General features: G+C 44.8%; 1 protein-coding gene across 7 annotated transcripts in view; it reads right to left on the bottom strand.

Annotated features, from left to right (window-relative positions):
* Nucleotides 1–21,674, bottom strand: part of ST7 (suppression of tumorigenicity 7) — a 327,721-nt gene that overhangs the window by 3,821 nt on the left and 302,226 nt on the right. For 2 of the 7 annotated variants that reach the window (XM_059711621.1, XM_059711626.1), the window contains exons 13-16: nt 19,631–19,781; nt 6,922–7,014; nt 4,144–4,283; nt 2,231–3,257 (exon numbers count right to left, since the gene is read on the bottom strand). In XM_059711621.1, the coding sequence (XP_059567604.1) occupies nt 3,138–3,257; nt 4,144–4,283; nt 6,922–7,014; nt 19,631–19,781 (504 nt within the window). In that variant the 3' untranslated portion in view covers nt 2,231–3,137. Of the gene's footprint in view, nt 1–2,229; nt 3,258–4,143; nt 4,284–6,921; nt 7,015–19,630; nt 19,782–21,674 lie in introns of those variants that run through there. The other 5 variants (XM_059711622.1, XM_059711625.1, XM_059711627.1 and 2 more) reach the window with 4 other exon arrangements.

Below are 21,674 nucleotides of genomic sequence, written 5' to 3'. Positions count from 1 at the left end.
TCAATATCAGACTTCAAAGAGGGCAGGGCCTGTAAGGGAAGACAAGAGTCAGAAGCCAGCGGGCTCATCTCAGGAAGGAAGGAGAAAGACTGCGGGGTAGACAGGACCCTTCAAAGCAGAGGGGTCAGAAGGCTGACCTTCCCACGTCCTCTCAGGGGCTGGGCTGGAACGTAACTTATTTATATGGGCACCTTATCTTGGGAGCCAAACATTCTAGGAGGAGTGAGTCCTAAGTCATTGAGGTAGATTAGATAGGGGAGCCAGCTGAAGCCTCTCGTTCACTACTTCCAGGGGCTCCCATAGGCTGGGCTCCTTATTGGCTGCACATCAACATGTAAACACACGACAGAGCCCCCACACTGCATGTGGCCTGGGGTGGCAGGGCCATCTCTGCATCTACTAAAAGTCATTATCCCAGGGACGTATCGCAGGCGAGGGCTGGGAAAGTCCGTTTCAAGAGCAGCAGATGGTTGCAGGCAGCCTGTAGGGCAGCTGTGATAACCTGCAGGAGGCTTCGTGAGGGGCCCTGTGGAGTGACAAGGGTGAAAATGTGATGTGGGGAAGACTACAGGGGCGGCATGGGGAGGAGGAGGGCGACGCGGCTCATCTCTTTCAGGCCATCCATCTTCCTTCCTCACAAAGTCTCTCCAGACATTTTGGAAACTGTTAAACCTTAATGAAGGGCAAGATGAATGTGATCCTCCAGACAGAGCTTTAAAAGCAGAAGCAAATTGATCTAAGTCATATTGGAATATTACAAGGAGCTGACCAAACGCCCACACCTTGGTAGGGTATAAAATATGATGAGCCCTGCAAAGCAAACTTATATTTTGTTCAATCATTTGATCAAAATCAAAACTTGAAAACATTAAATAAGGAGAGTGCCCCTTGTCTGGCACCACAATGAACGCATCTCGGACACTCGGGGGCTGCACAGCTTTCCCGGAGAACACCCAGTTCTCTATTTACTGTCCCCATCCTCCCAATCCCATCCTACTTAACGCAGTGTCCGGAGATGAGTCATTTCATTCAATGCCGTGGCTGGCTCCATACCTGAGTCACCTCGGGAGTGTCTGAGAACTCAGATGCCCAAACTGCATCCCCAACCAATCAAGCCAGATTCCCTTGGGGATTGGTGAGGGCAGGCATAGTAACTGTCAATCTCCCTAGATCCGTGGTCGGCAAACCGCGGCTCGGGAGCCACATGCGGCTCTTTGGCCCCTTCAGTGTGGCTCTTCCACAAAATAGTGACTTCTGCGCTCGGGCCACGAAATTTCAATCGCACTGTACGTGAGCGCCCGCACATGGTATTTTGTGGAAGAGCCACACTCGAGGGGCCAAAGAGCCGTATGTGGTTCCTGAGCCGGGGTTTGCCGACCACGGCCCTAGATGGTTCCCAGGTGCAGCCTGGGGGAACCACTGATTCCTAGAGTGTTTGCCTCAATCGCTCTGACAGCACCCCACACAGCCATAATGTTCTTGAAAGGAAATGTGGTCCTCAACCCGTCATCAGCATCTGGGGTCCTCGTTAAAAAGATTCCTAGTGCTAAGCCTCACAATTCTGAATTCCTGGTAGGACCAGGTGAATGTTATGCATCTAGAGGCTGAAAATCTCTATTCTAATCCAAAACTCCCACCAAGCACTATTTTTTAGTTTAATGGAGAATACGGGGCCAATAACATACTTTTACAAAAATGCCTTAAAAATGTTTAAGAGAGTATGAACATAGGAGGAACAGTAATTATCTAATGTTGTAAATATATTCTCACTGGGTACAGAAATCATGCCATGTACAGAAGACATAAGGAAATTTAAGATACTCTGCTTGGAGAAAAGAGGAGGTAGTCAGAAGTTCCAGGTGGCCATCAATGCATTATTTATCTTAAGAATTTGTAAGAGGAAATAGGCTTGTTTACTATAGTTTTGGAGGGTGGAGTAGGAACAATAGTGGGAATTAAAGGGAGGCCAATTTTATCAGGATAAAGAAAAGTTCTGAGTGACCCAACAATGAAATGGGCTTTGATGTTAAATAGCTGAGCTCCCCATTGCTGAAAGGATTCAAGATGAGTCTACATGATCTCCATCATGTTTCTGTTGAAGGCATTTTGTTTAAGGTCCCTTTCAACCCTAAGAGTCGATAATTACAAGTATAAAAGAAGAGAAGAAATGCTAGGCTGCATCTGATTTTTACACTGATTCTTTCTGCAGAAACCACTACCATTTATTTATTTAATAATCATTTATTGGAAAGCTACTATGTGCAAGGCACTATGCATAGCTTTGGGGATACAGAGATGAGGAAGACACAGTCCTGCTCTCAAGGAGCTCCCATTCTAAAAGGGCGACAGGCAAGTTTTCAACAATTATATAATACAATAAACGTGATCATATATGTCTGCATGAAATACTGTGGGATCATAGAGGAAAGATCTAACTCAGCTTAAGAGAAATTTAGAAAGCCGAGTATAAAGGAATAAAGAGGCACTAGTAGGGTGGACAAGTGGGGGTGGTGACGGGAAAGACCATGCCACGCAGAGAAAATAGCATGTGCAAAGGTACTGAGGTAACAAGACCCTGGTGCCTCTGGGAAGGCTGAGCAATTCACTCTGGCCCTGAGCAGTGTCTGTGAAAGAGCTGGGAGAGATGAGGCTGAAGAGGCAAACAAGGGCCAGATCACAAGGGACCTTACATGCCATGCTAAAGAGCTGGGGTTTTATCTTAAAGGTGGTGGGAAACTACTGGAGAAATTCCAGCAAGGAAGTACCATGCTCTGACTTGCAATTTAGGAAGCACATTTTTGTGTCAGTATGAAAGAAAGACTGGCGAAGAATAAGACAGGAAGCAAGGAGACCGCTTATGACTTGTAGGATTCCAGGCAAGAAATAATGAAGACCTAAACTAAGAGAGAGGCCATGGCAGTAGGAGGAGAAGATGTGAATTACATTGACTGATGTCTAGTGGCTTAGGAGGTTACACCCAACAGGTTTTGGAGACTGGACAGATGGGATGTGGGGAGTGAGAGCGGGAACAGTAAGGAGGACTGCTGGGTCCCTGGCTTGCGTGACAGGATGCTACTGTGGAGGTCAGAGATACAGGAGGGGAGCGATTTTGGAGGTGAGGAAGAAGGGTGATGAGTTCAGTTTTGGAAATGTTGAGATTGAGGTCCCGGTGGGAAATCCAGTTCATCTTCAAAATGCATGAAAGTACTCTTGCAATTCCAGTCCCTGACCTCTGCCGAGCAGAAAATGTCAATCATCTGGAAAGGGATGAAATCAACCCAGCTACGTTAAAAATCATCCTTTCTGACTCCATTCGCCTTGAAATCAGAAAGGAGTTCCAGGAAAACAATGGATATGCTTTTCCTTATTTCTTCTGTTTGAAACTCATCTGTGGCAAAGTCAGTTAACTTATCCTGTGTGTGCAGGCCAAAATGGTCAGTTTCAACACGGAAACAGTGGTTCTTGATGGTCAATTGCTGGTGGCTTTTCTGATTAAAGCTCCTCTCCACAATCCTCCTTAAAGATTCTTATTACTGGACTTACATATTTCTAAATGTCATATCTGTGTACTTACTACTACAAGCTCTTCACACCCTCTCAGTTCATTTCCCAAATAAGCCAAAGCAGCGGTCGCCGACTTTTTGGACCTCACAGACCACCAGTGGTCCGCTGACCACAGGTTGGCGACTGCTGAGCCCAACGTTTGTAATCATTTAAAATTTTTTAATTTAAACCATCTTTGAAAATGTAAATCTCATATTTCTTGAAAAAAGACTCATAATATCTAAAGATTGAAAATAATGTCATTCAATTATACAAAACTAAATAACCTCCCAGACATATTTCATTTTGCTAAGAATCCCTTCGTTATTTATTTAATCCTTTTAGACCTTATGCATTTGGGGGAAACTGCTGAGAACTCTTTGTGTAGGAAACAAAGTAAGGCACACATTAACGAACAATCTACACTTTCTAGTTTGAGCCTGAGCCCTTAGATTCCACTGATGATAAGGAAATTAAATAGTGAGCAAATGATCAATACAGGCATATCCTTTTCTATGCAACTGCACCCCATTTCTCTTATGTTGCTTCTCTTGCTTTCTCCTCCCCTTCCCTGAGGCCTCCCTCTTGGCAAATACTCACAGCTTTTGCGAAGACCCCCATAAGTTCCGGAAACTGATGTGTCAAGAGGGCCAGCATGGCTGTGAAGGAACACAATCCGGCAGTAAAGAGAATAAAGAAGGGAAGCTCCTTCTTTGGGTAAACTGAAACCTCGTGGAAAGCTGTGGAGAAGATCAGAGGGAATATCAAGGCTGGAACACCAAGCATTCTCAGAGAATTTCTATATGTGGGATGGACTCTTCAGAGCTGTGGTTGAAGCCTGTTGCAAATGAAAAAGGCAGGGCACTTGAACAAACCATGGTCAACATTGCAGCCAGCCTTTGGCTGCCTAACTGCTTCTCCCAAGTCCATGTTCAGCTGTCAGTGCTCTATAGGAGCATGACAGAGCTCGTGTGGGGATATCACACATTCATGGGCAGGGACAGCAACACCATCTTTGCCTAATGTATAATATTCCTTTCTCGAAAGCGAACACAAAGGCAACAAAACTTTATTCAAATTATAAAACACATGTTCATTGTATACAACCTGGAAAATCCAAAGTCAGTACACTGAGAAAAGAGCCTGTCTCTAGCTTTTCGCCTGCCTGTAATTTTTAACCATCATATGGCAGCGATATCAGTTCATCTGGTACTTTTTCCTGGTGCGCGCTAGGTATGTTGGTGGAGGGGCCGCCCAGACAGAGAGACGTTCAGCAGGACCTCTTTCGCTGGCCAGGGCTTTGGAGATGAGGGTCATCTGGCATAATTGCGGGAGACTTGTGATGATGAATATACCGCCAAAATACATAAATAAATAAATAACTGGTGCTCTTTAGAGCACCTTCCATAACTTTAAAATTTCAAATGCTGGGTTTGGGGAAACCAAAAAGCTGTACCACTGAGAAAATGGACTCCCTGCTTCCTGTGGCTCTGTGGCTGCCTGTGACCTGGTTGGAGGGGGTGCTGACCAGGGGAGGTGAGGGCGGGCCTCCCTGAGAGGCCAGCACCAGCTGCCCGAGGCCCTGGTAAAGGGAAACCATGCAACTGCATGTGGACAATATTGCCACTTGAACCAAAAGGATCCAAGTGCTCCACTTCCGTCGGGAAAGCCAAGATGTAAAGGCCTTTCCTTGACTGCTCAGCTCTCATTACTTAGATCCCTAAGAGTCATCCACTCTGCTGAAACTAAGGGTGGAGAGGGGCCGAGAGGGAGAGAGGGGCAAAGCTAACCAACCACACACCTGAACCAGGGAAGTCAACCTGCTAGGGTTCAGACGTGGGTGGAAGTGTACTCGGGGCCACTGTGGCAACAGCGACTTTCTCCATATCCTCACTCTCAAAACCCAGACCCCCCAAACTTTTGAGGGGAGATCAGACTTGGACCACTGCATTCAATTAAATAAATGTGAGCCATAATTTCCTACTTCAGGCTTATAAAAATTATTCCTGTAAAGTTTTTTTTAAGAACTGTAATCTTGTCGTAACAGTGAATCTACACCCATGGAAACTTAGTTGGACTCAACTAAAACATTTAAAATAGTGTACTTTTCAGAAAACTGTCTCTCATACCAGAAAACTGAAATTTTAACAAGGATCTCCCTGAAGGGGAAGTCAAAAGGTAAAGTATGGCCCATAAGAGGGGTTTCTGAAATCAGATCTAATGTAGTGTGAGACACCAGACCCTTGTCACAATCGGACTCGGCCAGCGAGAAACAACATGTCACTGAGGCTTCCCAGCTCCCTCAGTAACGAAGTGTACACTGAGGCTAGCTAGCAAGGAGACAAGTGAGCCACCTCCTGCTACTGCAGTTTAAGACAGAGATTCGTTTTGCACCCAGACCCCACCATGTTGGAGATTTATGACTGGCTCAATAATGCTGGTGTTGGACAATTTACTATGCACTCAGGGCTCCAACGTTACACAATTCCTCTGGGCAAAGTATTTAAATATGTTACAGTTATGAGGTATGATATAACTGGGGCTGGTAAGAGGGAGGGGTGGCAGGAGAGAGATGGAAAGAAGGACTAGCCAAAATTTGGAGCTCATTATCTGAGGGAGAAAAATAGGTCCTAAGTCAGGCGACATGAAGAGCCTGGACCTGATCCTCATGCACAGTATAATTTGATAATAACTAGTTACCCCAAATTGTCAAAACGGTGTCGTGTTACAGTCAACCAAATCGTATTTTCCACACGTGGTATGGGCAGACCCCGGCTGGTACGGCACTTGAGGGCAGAGGCCCGCTCATACCACGCTGAGGCTGCACACGGGCTCCGCACGTGGTGTGCAACTCACTACATGCAGCTCTTAGGTGTTCGCGGGAATCCCTCTGGCCAAGGCTACTGCAGCACCACAGAGAACACACCTCCCGCCCCACAACTCCACCTCTGGCAAAGTGCCAGGGCCCTGTGCTGCTCTCCCATCAGTGACTCATCAGCTCCCCTGAAGTCTGTGCGAACTGCCTGTGGCCAGAGGAGAGGCAGGCAGCGCTCTGCACACTAGACCAGCCCAGTCAACATCAGCCCCAAAGTAGGGGTCTCTGCGCTCAGGCCGACCCGATGGCTGAAGTAGGGGCCTCTTCATGTAAATTCCAGTCCTGGGGGCGGGGTGTCTTTGTCTTTGACAAATCTGAAGAGATTTAGAGGAGCAGGAAGCCCAACCCACTCACGTAGCTCACTTTAATGCATATGCTATCAAATAAGGACAGGGTTTGGGAGAAGAGTAATAAAAGACAAGGAACATGATAGACATTTATCATTCCCACCCCCCCTCAGGCACCCTGCTCACGGGCTGAAGACAAAGAGAGGGGAGACTTACACGGGAGCAGTTCTCGGTCTGCTGTTTCTGTGCAGATCGGGTACGGATAAAAGAGATGCCCCTTTTCTAGGGGATAAGGGATCATCCGAAAAGCTGAAAGGAGAGACAGTATGTTAGAGGTTCAATATTTGTCTCAGAACTTCTCAACTTTTGAGCATTTTCATAATGGGGAACACTTCTACAAATAACTCCTAGAAAGGATGCAAGATTTCCCCAAACTCTGAGTCATTGCCAGATAAGCTGTCAGAGGTGCATTATGATGTATGACTCACACATTAATCTCACTATATATTCTGGGCAAACCTCACAAAAATGGGTGGGGATGGGGTGCAGAGGAGTAGGGAAGCCATCAATTCCGATGCCCAGAATTTCCTCATCTACAAAATATTATTAAAATGCCATAAGCACTAATCCAATATAGTTCAACTGATGGGAACAGCACAAACCTGCACTGAAATGCTTCCCCAAGAAAAAAATGTGGATTGACTTGTTGGAGCCTGTTGTAGATGCACAAATATGACAGGCATTTTAAAATCTATCTAGGTGGATTAGAATTCCAACCAAGATGGATAAAAACAAAAATGTAAAAATGCATGACTTGGGAGGTATTTCTAAACATTATGAAACATTTAAACCTTCAACATCATGTGGGAAAGAATGGATCCAGAGAGATTGTGTTTTGATGCTGGGCCACCTCAATTCTGCATTTGTGGCATCATATGACATGAGGTCTCACACTGAATCCTGGCTTTCCAATCAATCCATCCCTTCCTATATCACCTGTGTTCCTCTCCCTGTGACCATGTCATCAGCATGTTAGTCTCACATTTCCTATGAACAGTGCTCATGGAGGTGATTTTTCTTCAGCAGATGTCCTTTAACTACAGAGTGCTGTAGATATAAAATATAAAAACTGAGCCCCACACTGGGAAATGTTGGATATCAATCCTTGCCTTCATGCCTGTCAAAGAGGGGTGGTGGCAACACAGGATTCTTTTTAGTTTTAATGCAACATTTCAAGGAATTGTAGCTACACCCTTAGCTGTGTGATTACCTAAACCTTCTCAAAATGCGGTCAATGTATGTATTTATTTTTTGCATACTTATTTCAAACAGGAATCAGAAACAAAGAATGTTCCCCCTCACAAGAAATGACAAGGTTCCATTGTAACCAGCATCAGTGCACATATGGTATTTATTCTGGTGTCTGAATATTATTTAAAAGTAAAAACATTATGTATGTGATTCCAGCATTTGGAATGCAGTCAATCTACACCACAGTGGTATCACTCTGAGGTTACAGCACATTGCCACGGAGAATATAAATCACTAGAAACTCGGATTAGAGCAGAGCCAGTTTGCTGGCAGTTTGCTGAGTTAAAAATGTTATCAATTTTCCTCTCGTAACAGAAACCTCTTAAGCAGAGATTAAAACATTAAGAACACCCCAGTCTCTAACTGTTCTTAAATGAAAGGCTCACCCTGGCTCAGTCAGACCTTAACTTTCATGCAAACAAAGATGACTTTTGCCCGCGACCAGCCAAGAGAGCTCTCCATACCGGTTGTGAACACAGAGATCACTCCAAGAAACCGCATCTCTCTTAACAGAACTAAGCTTGCAAGAGGAGGAAAAAACTACAAAACCGAACAAATCATTTGAGTCCTTTGTAGGATACACCAAAATCTTCTCTGGGAAGTAGCACCTTTAAATTTAAACTGCAATATGGCAGGATTTTATTACTATTTCCCATAAATGATGGCTCCTTTAAAAATATCCCAAATATGTAGAAAAATGTATGTGAAAGTTTTTCTTTCTGCTACTTCTTCTTCTTTGTTTTTAAAATACAGATTCTCCATGTACAACTGGGCTGCTGTAGTTAAGAATCTGTTCAGGTTTAATGATATAAACCCTCAGTTTTCAAAGTGACTATAAATTTGAATGCTAGATTTTATTCAAAATTTGAAGTCAGTTTGTACTTCAGGGAGTAATTCTTAAAATGAAATATAGGAGCACAAGATCTTGAGAGTTGTCAACCATGGAAATCAAATGGTTAGTTGGTATCTTTTCAATCAGATGCCAAATGTATTTTTACATGCATTAAGGTAGCTTTTTTTCTTTTAATCAGTTCTGGTCTTTTTGGAGAGGGTGGAGACATTGATTATATACAGCTTAAAAAGGCAGGCGCGCACACACACACACACACACACACACACACACACACATACACACCTTGCACTGCCCCCCTAGCCCCCACCGCCATGATTGTAAAGATGTGTATTAAGGTGCTCTTTAAAATCATGCTCTTTCTCATGTCAGTTGTTATTTACATCGAGTTCATAAAATAATAGTAAGACTTTTGGCTTCACTGAACAAAAGCAAATGCAGTTTCTATCCTTCAGCCACCCTGCTGTGCAGGGTCAGGAAAGTGCAGCTGTGAGATAAGCAGAGTGAGCCTGGAGCGGGAAGAGGCGCTGCTCATGCCGCCCCAGCTTCGCCTCCACCTCCTGGGCCTTTCCCTGCAAAAACGTGCCTCAGCTGCTCCGCGAGAACCTCGTGGCTTTAATGTCCAGAAATTTTGCAAGAGCAAATATGAGCACACTGATATGGCAGTGAAAATATGAAGGAAAATAAGGTCATTTAATCTATTTTATGAATTTGATTTATTTTATGTGCGATCCCAAACCTCCTAAAAATCTTTTCTGAGAAAACACTCATTTCCAAGAAATTAAAGATAAATATGTATTTGCTTAAAAACAAAACAAAAAAGCTAGGCCACTCTGTATACTACATGGCACACAAATGGCAGCTGTCTGTTCCTTTGTGTGCACCGCTCCCTACCTTGATCTGTGCTGTGCCCCTGTTGGGGGTGACAGGAACCGGGAACCAGTTAATGAACACACCAGGCCCCCCACAGTGAGTCTGAGGGGTTGCACTGCTGCCTTCTACACCAGATCAGACACATTTTCTCGGCTCCTAGCCTGTAAGTGAGGTGCCCAGCAAACACTCTCCACCAATACTGGAGGAAAACATCAACAGAACCAGAGAGTGGACAGAAGGATGGTGCGGGAACAAGTTCATGCCTGATTTCCCCAGTGAAACAGACAAGGACAGAAGGTAATGCTTTGTCTATGCTGTCTTTCCAAAGAGGATCCAGAGACCCCATACGGACAGATTGCGTGTACCAGTGAGAACTGAATTTGAGTCCCAGCTCTACCTCCTGAACATGTGAACGTCCTCCTCACGCAGCAAGGATCTTAGAGAAGTGAGCAGGCTCACGTGGTCCCTGCACTGACAGAGCTCACTGCCCAGGGCAGAAAGTGGATGCGCCAATAATCATGAAAATATGTGTGAACGTTCCCACTGTGACAGCTCCTGATCAGAGAGATCCGTGGGGCTGTGTTTATCTGGAGGAGGAGGAGGGGGGTGACAGCTAAAGAAGGAGCTGAACTTGACCAGGCTAACAACTGCATGTCTTTGGGTGGGTCATTAATCTGTGTCGAGTCTCTTGGTCTGTAAATGGGAACATCACAGACCTGGCGAGGCTGTCAAAGGGACTACGTGTGACAGCAGAGGTCAAGGTGTCTATATACAGTGCCTGGCTGCTCAATACAAGGTAGTTTCCTCTTTCCCCTCCCTTTCTACTAACCCTCAGGTTCATGGTCTCTCTATTAGGTCATACTCTAGCTTACAAATAAAAACGCTGCTTGTTTGTAAACAATTAGAAGTACAAATGATAGAATAGAAAATTATCATCAAAATACAAATTTTATATTCTCACCGTTTACTGCATTGTAGGAAACTGCCCATGAGCGCTATGTCTTCTGTGAGACATTTGGGTATGACAATAGAGAAAGTACAAAAGTCAAAAGCCCGGGATCTGGTCCACATTCTTTCAGTATCTAGTTAGTGGCCTTGAGAAATCAGTTTCCTTTGGTTAGATTAAATGATGTTCCACTCTAATTCTGAAGAGAAATTCTAGAGATTTACAGCAGATTCATAACTTTTTAGGAACTCTGGCACTCTGCTCCTACTTCCATGACAGTACTGCTCACACACACACACACACACACACACACACACACACACACGTATGTGCATGTGAATATATCTGTACATATGTATTCACCTACACATGTTTCTCCCAAAGCATTTCAGAGTCTTACTCATCTTGGTATCCCCAACACAATGCCCGACACAGGAGAGACTCAATAAATTTTTGTTGAGTAAAGGAATGAACAAATTAATGTACAATCAGAAAGAGCAAATTTCCTTTTTAAAAATTTTTAAAAACTCAGGTGGATCCAAATTGTGGTCAGTCAGCAAGACTAAATAACATGAAGGAGCAAGCTGGGCTCAGTGGGCAGAAGGTGGGAACGCATTGCCCTGGATCTGGACACTGGCTATTCGTAAATGGTAACTATCACCAGGGACCTTAGCGGACCACTGCTTCTCCCAAGAAACAAAACCTTAGCTGTCAGGGATGGTGCCGTGGGGGTGGGGATCTCTCCTCCAAAGGTGCCAGCCTTTTGGAGGAAAGGTTTAGCTAGAGGAAATGCCCCAAGGCCCACATCTTACAGCAAGTAGCATTTACCATTAGGTTCAAAGAGAATAAATTAGAATCAGAATTTCATCCTATGCTTTAACAATGGGCTACTTTCTCCTCTCAAAGGAAATACTCTGCCTTAGTCCTCCTAAAAACCACCACCTTCAAATCTTATACATTATTTAGTGAATTCTTGGGGGGTGGGGGGAATCTCCAGAAAGAAAATAAAGAGTCTTACTTGGTAAAGTGGAATAAATGGAAACAAAGAAAGGCTAAGTGATGTACCCCATGGCATACTAGTCTTCTGATATATAGAATTATAAAGTTAAATCTTAAAGTTCACAGTTGAAGTTAGCAGACTACCTTGCTTTATAAAATAAATGCAACCAAAACAGCTTTGAAAAGATATAGGTAGGAAGGAGATAAGGCCGCATCAGTATTTAATACAGGTAAGACAGAAGATGTGCCATTTAAAATAGGGTCCCAAAAGGCACAATACCATTGTAAATAAGACCCAGTTCAAGCAAAATCCTGCATTTATATGTGCTTTTTATATTCAACTCATACTTGCAGTGGTGTGTGTGTGTGTGTGTGTGTGTGTGTGTATGTGTGAGAGAGAGAATAACCAGAACCTACAGTGTTTAAAATAAGTATAATTCAGATAAGATGGCAGCTGTGTAATGAACTAAGAAACATATTTTTAAATCTTGTAAATTAAAACTTTCCCCCTTTCTTGATTATCCTGAACTTAAGGAACATATTGTGTAATTTCAAGGGCTGGGACAGTGATGAATCAAACATTTTAGAAACCTTTGAAATGCTGATGGTTTGAGGACTCTTTTTTTTTTTTTTTTTAACCACCATATGTTTCAAACCCAAACAATCTCTGCCATGCATCAGCTGGATTTGGGGGTTTTATATATATATAAAAAAGTTGAGTTATTTCAGCCTAATTGTTGAGAAACTCACTTAATCCCACAAGATGACTAATGCTCCAGCATTTTAAAAAAACACACAACATTAAAGAGGAAAGCAAAATAAACCTCCATCCCGGCCCCTAAACACTTCTGACAGAATTTTTTTTAATCTCCAAATTAAAATTTGACCAAAAAAAATACTCATTTTTAACATGGAAACTAGTGAAATTAGGTGCTGCTACCTTTCTCCCTGAATTCCCTATTAATGAAAAGGGGACACTGAAAGAAAATTGGGGGATGCCCTAAACTTTCAGAAGGAAGACAAACCTGATTTAAAGAAGAAAACCTACATTGGGAGGCTGGAGATGTCAAAAGGCACCACCATGTGGTGCACTGGAGGAAGTGCAGTGGCCTGCGCTCAGGCACGACCCAGGGGAAGCCCACCACCTACTCCAGGAGGGAGAGGGAGCAGCTCAGGTGCCACAATCATCCTCTGCTCAACTGCGTGGAAGCCCACTAATGGGGTGGGGGTGGGGGGGGTTTCAATATCAGGAGTGCTTCACAGTGCTCAAAAATTGGGTGAATTAAGTAAATACCACTGTAAGCAGGCAAGTCATAATTCTGATCCAAGTGCTCAGATTTAAAATCCAGAGCTCATCCTAAATACAGAGAACAGTTTGGTGGTTACCATAGGAGGTTGGGAGTGCAACGGGTGAAGGAGGTCAGAAGGTAAAAACATCCAGTTATAAAATAAATAAGTGACAGGGATGTAATGTACAATGGTGACTACAGTCAATAACATTGTGTTGCATATTTGAAAGCTGCTAAGAGAGTAGATCTTAAATATATACAAACTAGAGGCCTGGTGCACCAAATTCATGCACAGGAGAGGGGGGGTCCCTCAGCCTGGTCTGTACCCTCTCCAATCCCAGGCAGGCAGGGATCAGGCCTTAAACCGGCAGACTGACATCCCTCTCGCAATCTGGGACCGCTGGATCCTAACCGCTCACCTGCCTGCTTGCCTGATCACCCCTACCTGCTCTGCCTGCCTGCCTGATCATCCCTAACCACTCTGCCTGCCTGCCTGATCGCCCCTAGCTGCCTCTGCCTCGGCCCCCAGCCTAAGCCGCAGTCTGGCCTCCCTCTGCGGGAGGCAACCTGGCTGATCAGGGGAAGGCACCGCCCCCATCACCCCACTGCTGCCACTGGCGGCCACCATGGCTGCCTGAGCCTCAGGTCTCACAGCCAGACGTGGCTTGCCTGAGCCTCAGGCTAGCCCTGGGCAGCAGTAGCCGCCATCCACGGCTTGCCTGAGCCTCGGGCAGCTGCTGAGGCTTTGTCTGGAAGGACGTCTGAAAGACGTCTGCCCTAATTAGCATATTACCCTTTTATTACTATAGATTATGAAATCATCACATTGTATACCTGAAACTAATACCTTAGATGTCGATTACACCTCACTAAAAAATAAATTAAAATGAAACAAAACCGAGAGCTCTGATGTTTCCATTTAACTTTGGACACTGATCTAGAAGTAATGGCAAAGGATTGCACACAATTGTGTGGAGTTGGAATGGTATTCTTTCATCTAAATTGCATGACTGATTTATAGCTTTGTTTGTAAAAAAGACCAAAGTGCTTGTAATGAAAGATTATTTTTTAAAATTAACATATATATGTATATACACACACATACCCTAATATATAAAACCCTGGGTCATAACGACCAGTAACGACTGAGGCTCCACCAACTGGAAGTCAGTCCTGCAGCCAGCGCTGGGTTGCCACGGCTGACTGCAGGCACGGTGCCCCAGCACTGACTGCTGAGGGGGCTGTGAATCAGGGCCAGAGAGAGGCCTGAAGGGAGAAGCAGGGACTGATCCATTGCTTCTGTGGCAGCTTTTGATCAGCACTTGCCTCTCTCTTTCTCTCACAGTCTGACCAGCAGCCGTGCCTCCATTTCTCTCCAGGCCTCCACTGGGCTGCTGATCAGCCCCGCCCTTCTGATCATGCCCTGTTGATAGGCCCAGAGACGCTGACTGGCATAGAAACTGACCAATCAGAACCAAATCTGGGCCAACTGTGAGGAGCCAATGGCTGCCTAGGAGGCAGAGCTTTTGATGCTGACTGGCATAGAAAATGTCCAATCAGAACCAAATCTGAGTGAAGTGTGAGGAGCCAATGGCTGCCTAAGAGGCGGAGCTTTTGATGCTGACTGGCATAGAAAACGACCAAACAGAACCAAATCTGAGAGAAGTGTTTGTTTGTTTGTTTGTTTGTTTTGGGGGGCGAGATCAGGCTGGCACAGGAGAGCAGTTGGAGGCAAGATCAGGCCGGCAGGGGAGGGCAGTTAGGGGCAATCAGGCAGGCAGGCAGAGGGGTTAGAGGCAATCAGGCAGGCAGGCAAAGACAGTGAGGGGCAATCAGGCAGGCAGGCAGGCAGGTGAGTGGTTAGGAGCCAGTGGTCCCAGATTGTGAGAGGGATGTCCAACTGCTGGTTTAGGCCCGATCCCACAGTGTCAGGCCTAAACCAGCAGTCGGACATCACCCAAAGGGTCTCCGATCAGAGAGAGTGCAGGCTGGGCTGAGGGACGCCCCCTTCATGCACGAATTTCATGCACCAGGCCACTAGTATATACCTATTTATGCTTGTAGAAAATATATATCCTTGCATAAAATTTGAAAAATACAAATATGAAGGGAAAAACACTTACAATTTATTTAAAGATGTATTAATTTGCAGTCTCTTTCCTTTGTTTACAATTGGATTTCTTTAGTTTTTTTAATAAAAATGGGCTCATTCTACATTTAAAATATTTAAGTCAGTATTCAACAACAAAAAATTTGGTTTTATATAAAACTAGAAGCCCGGTGCACAAAAATTTGTGTACTCGGGGGGGGGGGGGTCCCCCTCAGCCCAGCCTGTGCCCTCTCGCAGTCTGGGACCCCTCGGGGGATGACCACCTGCTGGCTTAGGCCTGATCCCCGGGGGATTGGGACTAAGATGGCAATCAGACATCCCTCTGGCAGCCCGGCAGCCCTTGGGGGATGTCCATTTGCCAGCGGGGAGCAGACCTAAGCTGCAGTCGGACATCCTTAGCACTGCTGAGGCAGGAAAGGCTCCCACCACCACCGCTGTACTGGCAGCCATCAGCCTGGCTTGTGGCTGAGCAGAGCTCCCCCATGTGGGAGTGCACTGACCACCAGGGAGAAGCTCCTGCATTGAGCGTCTGCCCCCTGGTGGTCAGTGTGTGTCAGTGACCAGTCATTCCCAGTCTTTCTGCTATTAGGGTCAGTTTTCATATTACCCTTTTACTATATAGGATAGAGGCCTGGTGCACGGGTGGGGGCCGGCTGATTTGCCCTGAAGGGTGTCCTGGATCAGGGTGGGGGTCCTGCTTGGGGTGCCTGGCCAGCCTGGGTGAGGGGCTGATGGCTATTTGCAGCTAGTCACACCCGCTTCAGGGTGGGGGTCCCCACTGGGGTGCCTGGCCAGCCTGGGTGAGGGGCTGAGGGCCATTTTCAGACTAGCCAGCGACTGAAGCTCCCAGCCTCTCCTATTCTTCTTTTTTTTTTTTTTAATTCTGGGATTTATTTACCTTCTATAATTGAAACTTCGTTGCTGTCACTGGAGCTGAGAGCCAGCTCTAGCTCTGAGGCCACGGCCTGCTGAAAGCAGGTATCTGGGGTTTGTTTAGCTTCTATAATTGAAACTTTGTTGCTTTCGTAGCTGTTGCTTTCAAAACTCAGAGCCGGGCCGTGGCAGGTGGGGAACCTTGGCTTCCTCCATCACTGGAGCAAGCAAGCCTCCTGCTCCCTTCAGCTGCGTGGCTGCTGGCCGCCATCTTGGTTGGTGGTTAATTTGCATATCACCCTGATTAGCCAATGGGAAGAGTAGCGAAGGTATGGTCAATTACCCTTTTTGTCTTTTATTAGATAGGATTATTAACCTTATAAACACTAGGAAGGGAGTAAGTATACAGCCTGTAAGTAGTTATGTAGAAGTTGAGGGCTTATGCAAATGTTTCAAAGATAACTGGTCCACTTACCCTTTTTCTATGTAGGAAAGGCATAACTAGCTGATATTATAGAAAAGAGGAGTGAAGGTAAAGTGAACTTAGGTTTATATCATGACTCCACCAACAATGGCTGCATGACATTCAACAAATCATTCTACTCAATTTATCTGTTCCTCTCTCTCTTTTTTTTTTTTTAAAAAAATATATTTTATTGATTTTTTACAGAGAGGAAGGGAGAGGGGTAGAGAGTTAGAAACATCGATCAGCTGCCTCCTGCACACCCACTACTGGGTATGTGCCTGCAACCAAGGTACATTCCCTTGACCAGAATCGAACCTGGGATACTTGAGTCCGCAAGCCGACACCCTATCCACTGAGCCAAACCGGTTAGGGCTCTGTTCCTCTCTCTTATTCTTTTGTTTTTGTTAATCCTCACCAAGGAATATTTTCCACTGATTTTTTTTTTTATAAAGAATGGAAAGGAGAGGAGAGACAGAGAAACATTTGACATGAGAGAGACATAGCAATTGGTTGCCTCCCACATGCGCCACAAGCAGGGCTGGGGATTGAGCCTGCAACCGAGGTACATGCCCTTGACTGGAATTGAACCTGGGACCCTTCATTCCACAGGCCAACGCTATGCACTGAGCCAAACTGGCTAGGGTTGTTCCTCTCTTGAGCAACCAAGATGGACAACTCTGCCCTGCCTGACTCAGAACTTTACCAGAAAGAATGCATGATATGATGGAATTGCAAACCCTCTGTAGAATTACCCAGTTCTACAAACACTCTTCAAGGTCTTGGTGCTCCACAGGCATTTGGTAGCTAGTAGCACTCTCACAGGTCTCTTTTGGAAAACTGAAATGGAGTGTAACTTCCCTGGAGTGGTTCCTATTGGTCGGTAAGAACCAGGAGCAGAATTTCCCTTTCCTATAGGTCTCTCGTTGCCTTGCCATACTGTTTTTGTATAAAAATTCATCTTTTTTTACGCTAATAATTACATTCCCTTGTTTGATTTTGGAACTCACTATGTCACATCACATTTCTTGAAATCTCATTGTCCTTCCTGTTGATTCAAAGCATCTGTCCATTGTTAAATGATAATATGGGTAACTAATTTCCAAACAGAATTTCCAGTTAGTTCTCATAGAATTTCTTTTAGTTATGCCATTCCTAACAGCATCTCTCTCACTTCTTGCCCCTGTGCACCCTTTTTGATCTTTTCTATAGAACTGACAACTTTTTTCAATTGGATCCAATTGATAAGCTTCTATTATTATGTTTCCAAAATGCCGATGTAGGAATATGTTCTTGTTTGGTAAGTCAATCTGTTCATTTAATTTATCCACAACTAGGTTGAGGCTTCTCATGTTCAATCTTTCTGGGATTTTTCTGTTTGTTTGTTTTTTGGTGTGTGTGTGTGTGTGTGTGTGTGTGTGTGTGTGTGTGTAGACAGAAATTCCTTTTGTCTTATTTGGGTAGAACATCTTAAATGCAACAATGACCGAAGCCAAGGGGGACTGTACATGTGCCCACACATGCCTGAGTAGAGTGTGCTGTCCTAACACATCCAAATACCAGCCCAGAACACCTGGAATATGTTAATGCACTTACAGAGATGGTGGGGGTAGAAGCATCAATCAAATCAACATCCCTCATGTTATAAATGGTAAATTACCTAGGTAGACCAACTATTAATTCTCTAAAGAAATATTTTCAAAACAACTAAACAAAAAACTTTCAATCAACTTGAGTCCCATCCATTTCTGTAAACTCACTTTTACTCCATCCCATTTGGCTCCTCCCACTGCTGCCCTCTTCCTGCTCTAATTTAGATTCCTATTAGGTTAGGGAAGGACAGAAGAGGGAAGAGCAGATTATAAAAATAAAAATGGAAGCAGCTAAGACAAACAGAGTTAAAGGGATTAAAGAGACATTAAAGTTTAATAAAGCTGATAAGAGTAGGGAGGAACCACGAAAAAATTAACAGAAGACTCTAATATTTGTTTTGTTTCCCCAGGAAAGGAGGAAAAAACCTCATTCTACACGTCAAACTTGTTTTGCTTAAATTAGTGATAACAGAGTGTCAAAACACATATGTCCAGTAATCCACAGTCTTGGGTTTTTCCCTTTAATTTACATTCTCCCAGTGTCCTTGCTGGCCCAATTCTTCAAGGCTTGGTTCAATCTCACATGATCCGTAAGGTTACACATGACCACTCCACCCCAAAGACTTTCTCCCTTCTCAAGACCACTGGGCAGCTGCTACTGGTTACTAAACCGAATTAGACAAGAACTTCTCCAGGGCAGGGGCACATCTCACCCACATCAGAGCCTCTTCTTACACAGAATGATGGGAGCTAATCATAGCCAACCTATATAATAAAAGCCTAATACGCTCAGTGTCTGACCATTCAACTTGTTCAACTAGTTGCTATGATGCACACTGATCACCAGGGGGCAGATGCTACAACTGGTGGGTTAGCTTGCTGCTGGGAGCCGGCCCATCAGGACTGGGTGAGATGGGCCGGACACACCCTGGAGCCTTCCTGCAGTCCCTCCCCAGCTCAGATCGTGCACTGGTGGGGTCCTTCGGCCCTCTTGCAATCCGGGATCCCTTGGGGGATGTTGAAGAGCTGATTTCGGCCTGATCCCCGCAGGCCAGGCCAAGGGACTCCACTGGTGCACGAATCCATGCACCGGGCCTCTAGTCTAACATAATCTGCCACTGAACACCTGGGTCCAATGGCCATTGCTCTTGTTCTGAAGCAGAACTGCTGCTCATTTGTGTTTGGCCACCTGACTCTAGTAAAGGAGAACTGTGGCTCATTAGCTAACCCATCCAGAAAGTCCATTGAGAAGTGGTAATAAGAGTCCAGCACAAGACCTAACACCAGGCCAAAGATTCCCACAATGGCATGGGGTTGTCCAAGTCTCCAAAGAGGGTTTTCAGCTGGTAGGATGCTCCTATGCTGGAGCATCCAGACTCATCGCATATGCTGTAGAAACTTGCCTTTTTGAGCTGCCGAGATGGCACCACCATAGTAACACCCACCACCACCAAGGAAATGGAGAGCCTGAGTAATTAACCGTCTCACAGTGATGAATACACAAAGAGGAACAGCTATTGATGTGCAAATCATTATTCATCATGGACAATCAGGGTAAAAACAGTTTTAGCATCTTTTCATGCTCTTAAAAAATGTTTCAAAAAAAGAAAATTACTTACTGCCTTCCCACGTACAATGCAAAAGATTCAAAGCCCCTTCCACCCTCTTCCAGTGTGCCAGGTGAAAGAACGCATATGCTATTGCTTCACTGTCCCCTCTCTTCAGGATATGTTCTGGGGGTAGAATTAAGCTTTTCATTTCTAGTAGGTACTGAAATAAAAAAGCAGGAGACAGATGCATTAATACACAGTCATTTGGAATTCAATACTGAAAACAGAAAGCTTGATTTTCCTAAAGCCACCACTCATAAGCATTTCATCAAACCTGCAACCCCATTACTACATTTGAAGGCAACAACTGAAACATCCAGCAATCCAAAGTTTGCTGATAGGTAATTAGACTTGTACTAGTTTACCACAGTGAAGATCAGAGGCTTTAAGGCTCTGATACTGTAAACAAACAGATAAATACAGACAAACAACAAAAAGGAAAATTTAGAAGATGCAATAATTTGGCATACTAGTATAATTTTTTACCAAAAAATGATTATGGAGAGATGTGCACCAGAATGAAAATATATAAAATGGACACATGAAGGTTAAGAAACTATATAACTAAGCCAGCTGAGCTAGAGAGATTTAAGATTGACTAGCACTGCCCATTACTTTTTCTATACTGGTCTATCAAGGAGAAGGACCCAGTCCTGTGAAAAGCGCCAGCCATCACTGCTCAGATGCTGGAGGGAAGAGGGGTAGCAGCCAGAGCATAGGAAGACCCAAGGCAGGGGAGCAGTATACTAGTAGACCCCAAAGTACAATGTTCTTTTAGGTCCTTTCCCAAAGACTGGAGGGTTCTCAGCTTACATCTCTTCACTCCTATCTTTTACAAAGGAGGTGGGTACAGGGCAAGAATGAATATTCTTCCTGGAGGCTCAAAAAACACTAATTGCCCATTTGTAGTTTCTTGTGTTTAGGACAGAAAGGGAAACAAATTTAGGATGCTATTTTATATTTGAAAATAGTAACTTCTTCCTGCTGCCTGGCCTTCCATTTATTACTCATTAGCTCCCTTCCCCATTTGTTCCCAACACACATACACATACACAACTACCACCAACCACCATCACATGAACCTATGCACTGCCTTTAAAGTGGAAATTAACAAAAATTACAACTAAACCACAGAACAACCATCATTCAGAACCACCTAAAATCTAGCTGAATGGAAGTCCTTCAACAAGGGATTTAAAGAAGAAGCCACACTGAGACTGGTAGGAGGGGCAGAGATATGGAATGAGCTGGTGCTACACCCATTGTGTGACAGATAAAAATTAGGAGGGATATCTTGGCTGTGGAGGGCCCCCTGAGGAGCAAGGGGTCCCAGGCCTACACCAGGCCTCCCAGCCCAGGGTTCAAGTGCCAGGAAGAGAAGGCCCCATAACTTCTGGCTGTAAAAACCAGCGGGGATCGAGGCTGAGGGAGATAAAGGACTGCTGGAGTCCCAGGAAGTCCCTCTTAAAGGGCCTGTGCACAGATTACTCGAACTCATTTCCTCAAAGCTCCAGCACCAGGGCAGCACCTTGAAATGAACCAGGGACATATGGGGAGAAACTGGATTGTTCGGCAACAGGGCAAGAGCTGGGTGGAGGCAGTGCAGCTTTCTGCCAGAGAAAAGTGCAGGTAGAAGCCATTGTTCCTTTGCTAAGTTTCTCCCCACTATCCCCCAGAGCAAAGGGCTAACAGGCAGGTGCCATATCTGAGTCTCCATCAATCTGGCTCACAATATTCATCCCATCATGGTGAGTCCCTCAGACTGAGCCCCATGCAACTTGTGGGCCCATCCAAGCTGTTTTCAGAGGTGCTTCCATACAACTGGCCTTTATTGCCTCATGCTTCAGACTTCCCTAAAATCACACAAATAAGCAGCATCTGGCCTTTGTGTACACCATACCTCTTGCTAAGTGGCCCCAGACATGACTCTAGTACAGCCATGGGCAAACTACGGCCCGCGGGCCGGATCTGGCCCGTTTGAAATGAATAAAACTATTGAAAAAAAAGACCGTACCCTTTTATGTAATGATGTTTACTTTGAATTTATATTCGA

The sequence above is a fragment of the Myotis daubentonii genome, chromosome 10 (genome assembly GCF_963259705.1).
Source record: "Myotis daubentonii chromosome 10, mMyoDau2.1, whole genome shotgun sequence".
Taxonomy (NCBI): Eukaryota; Metazoa; Chordata; class Mammalia; order Chiroptera; family Vespertilionidae; genus Myotis; species Myotis daubentonii.
The sequence above is the reverse complement of the archived record's forward strand: the minus strand, read 5'-3'. Positions and strand labels throughout refer to the sequence as shown.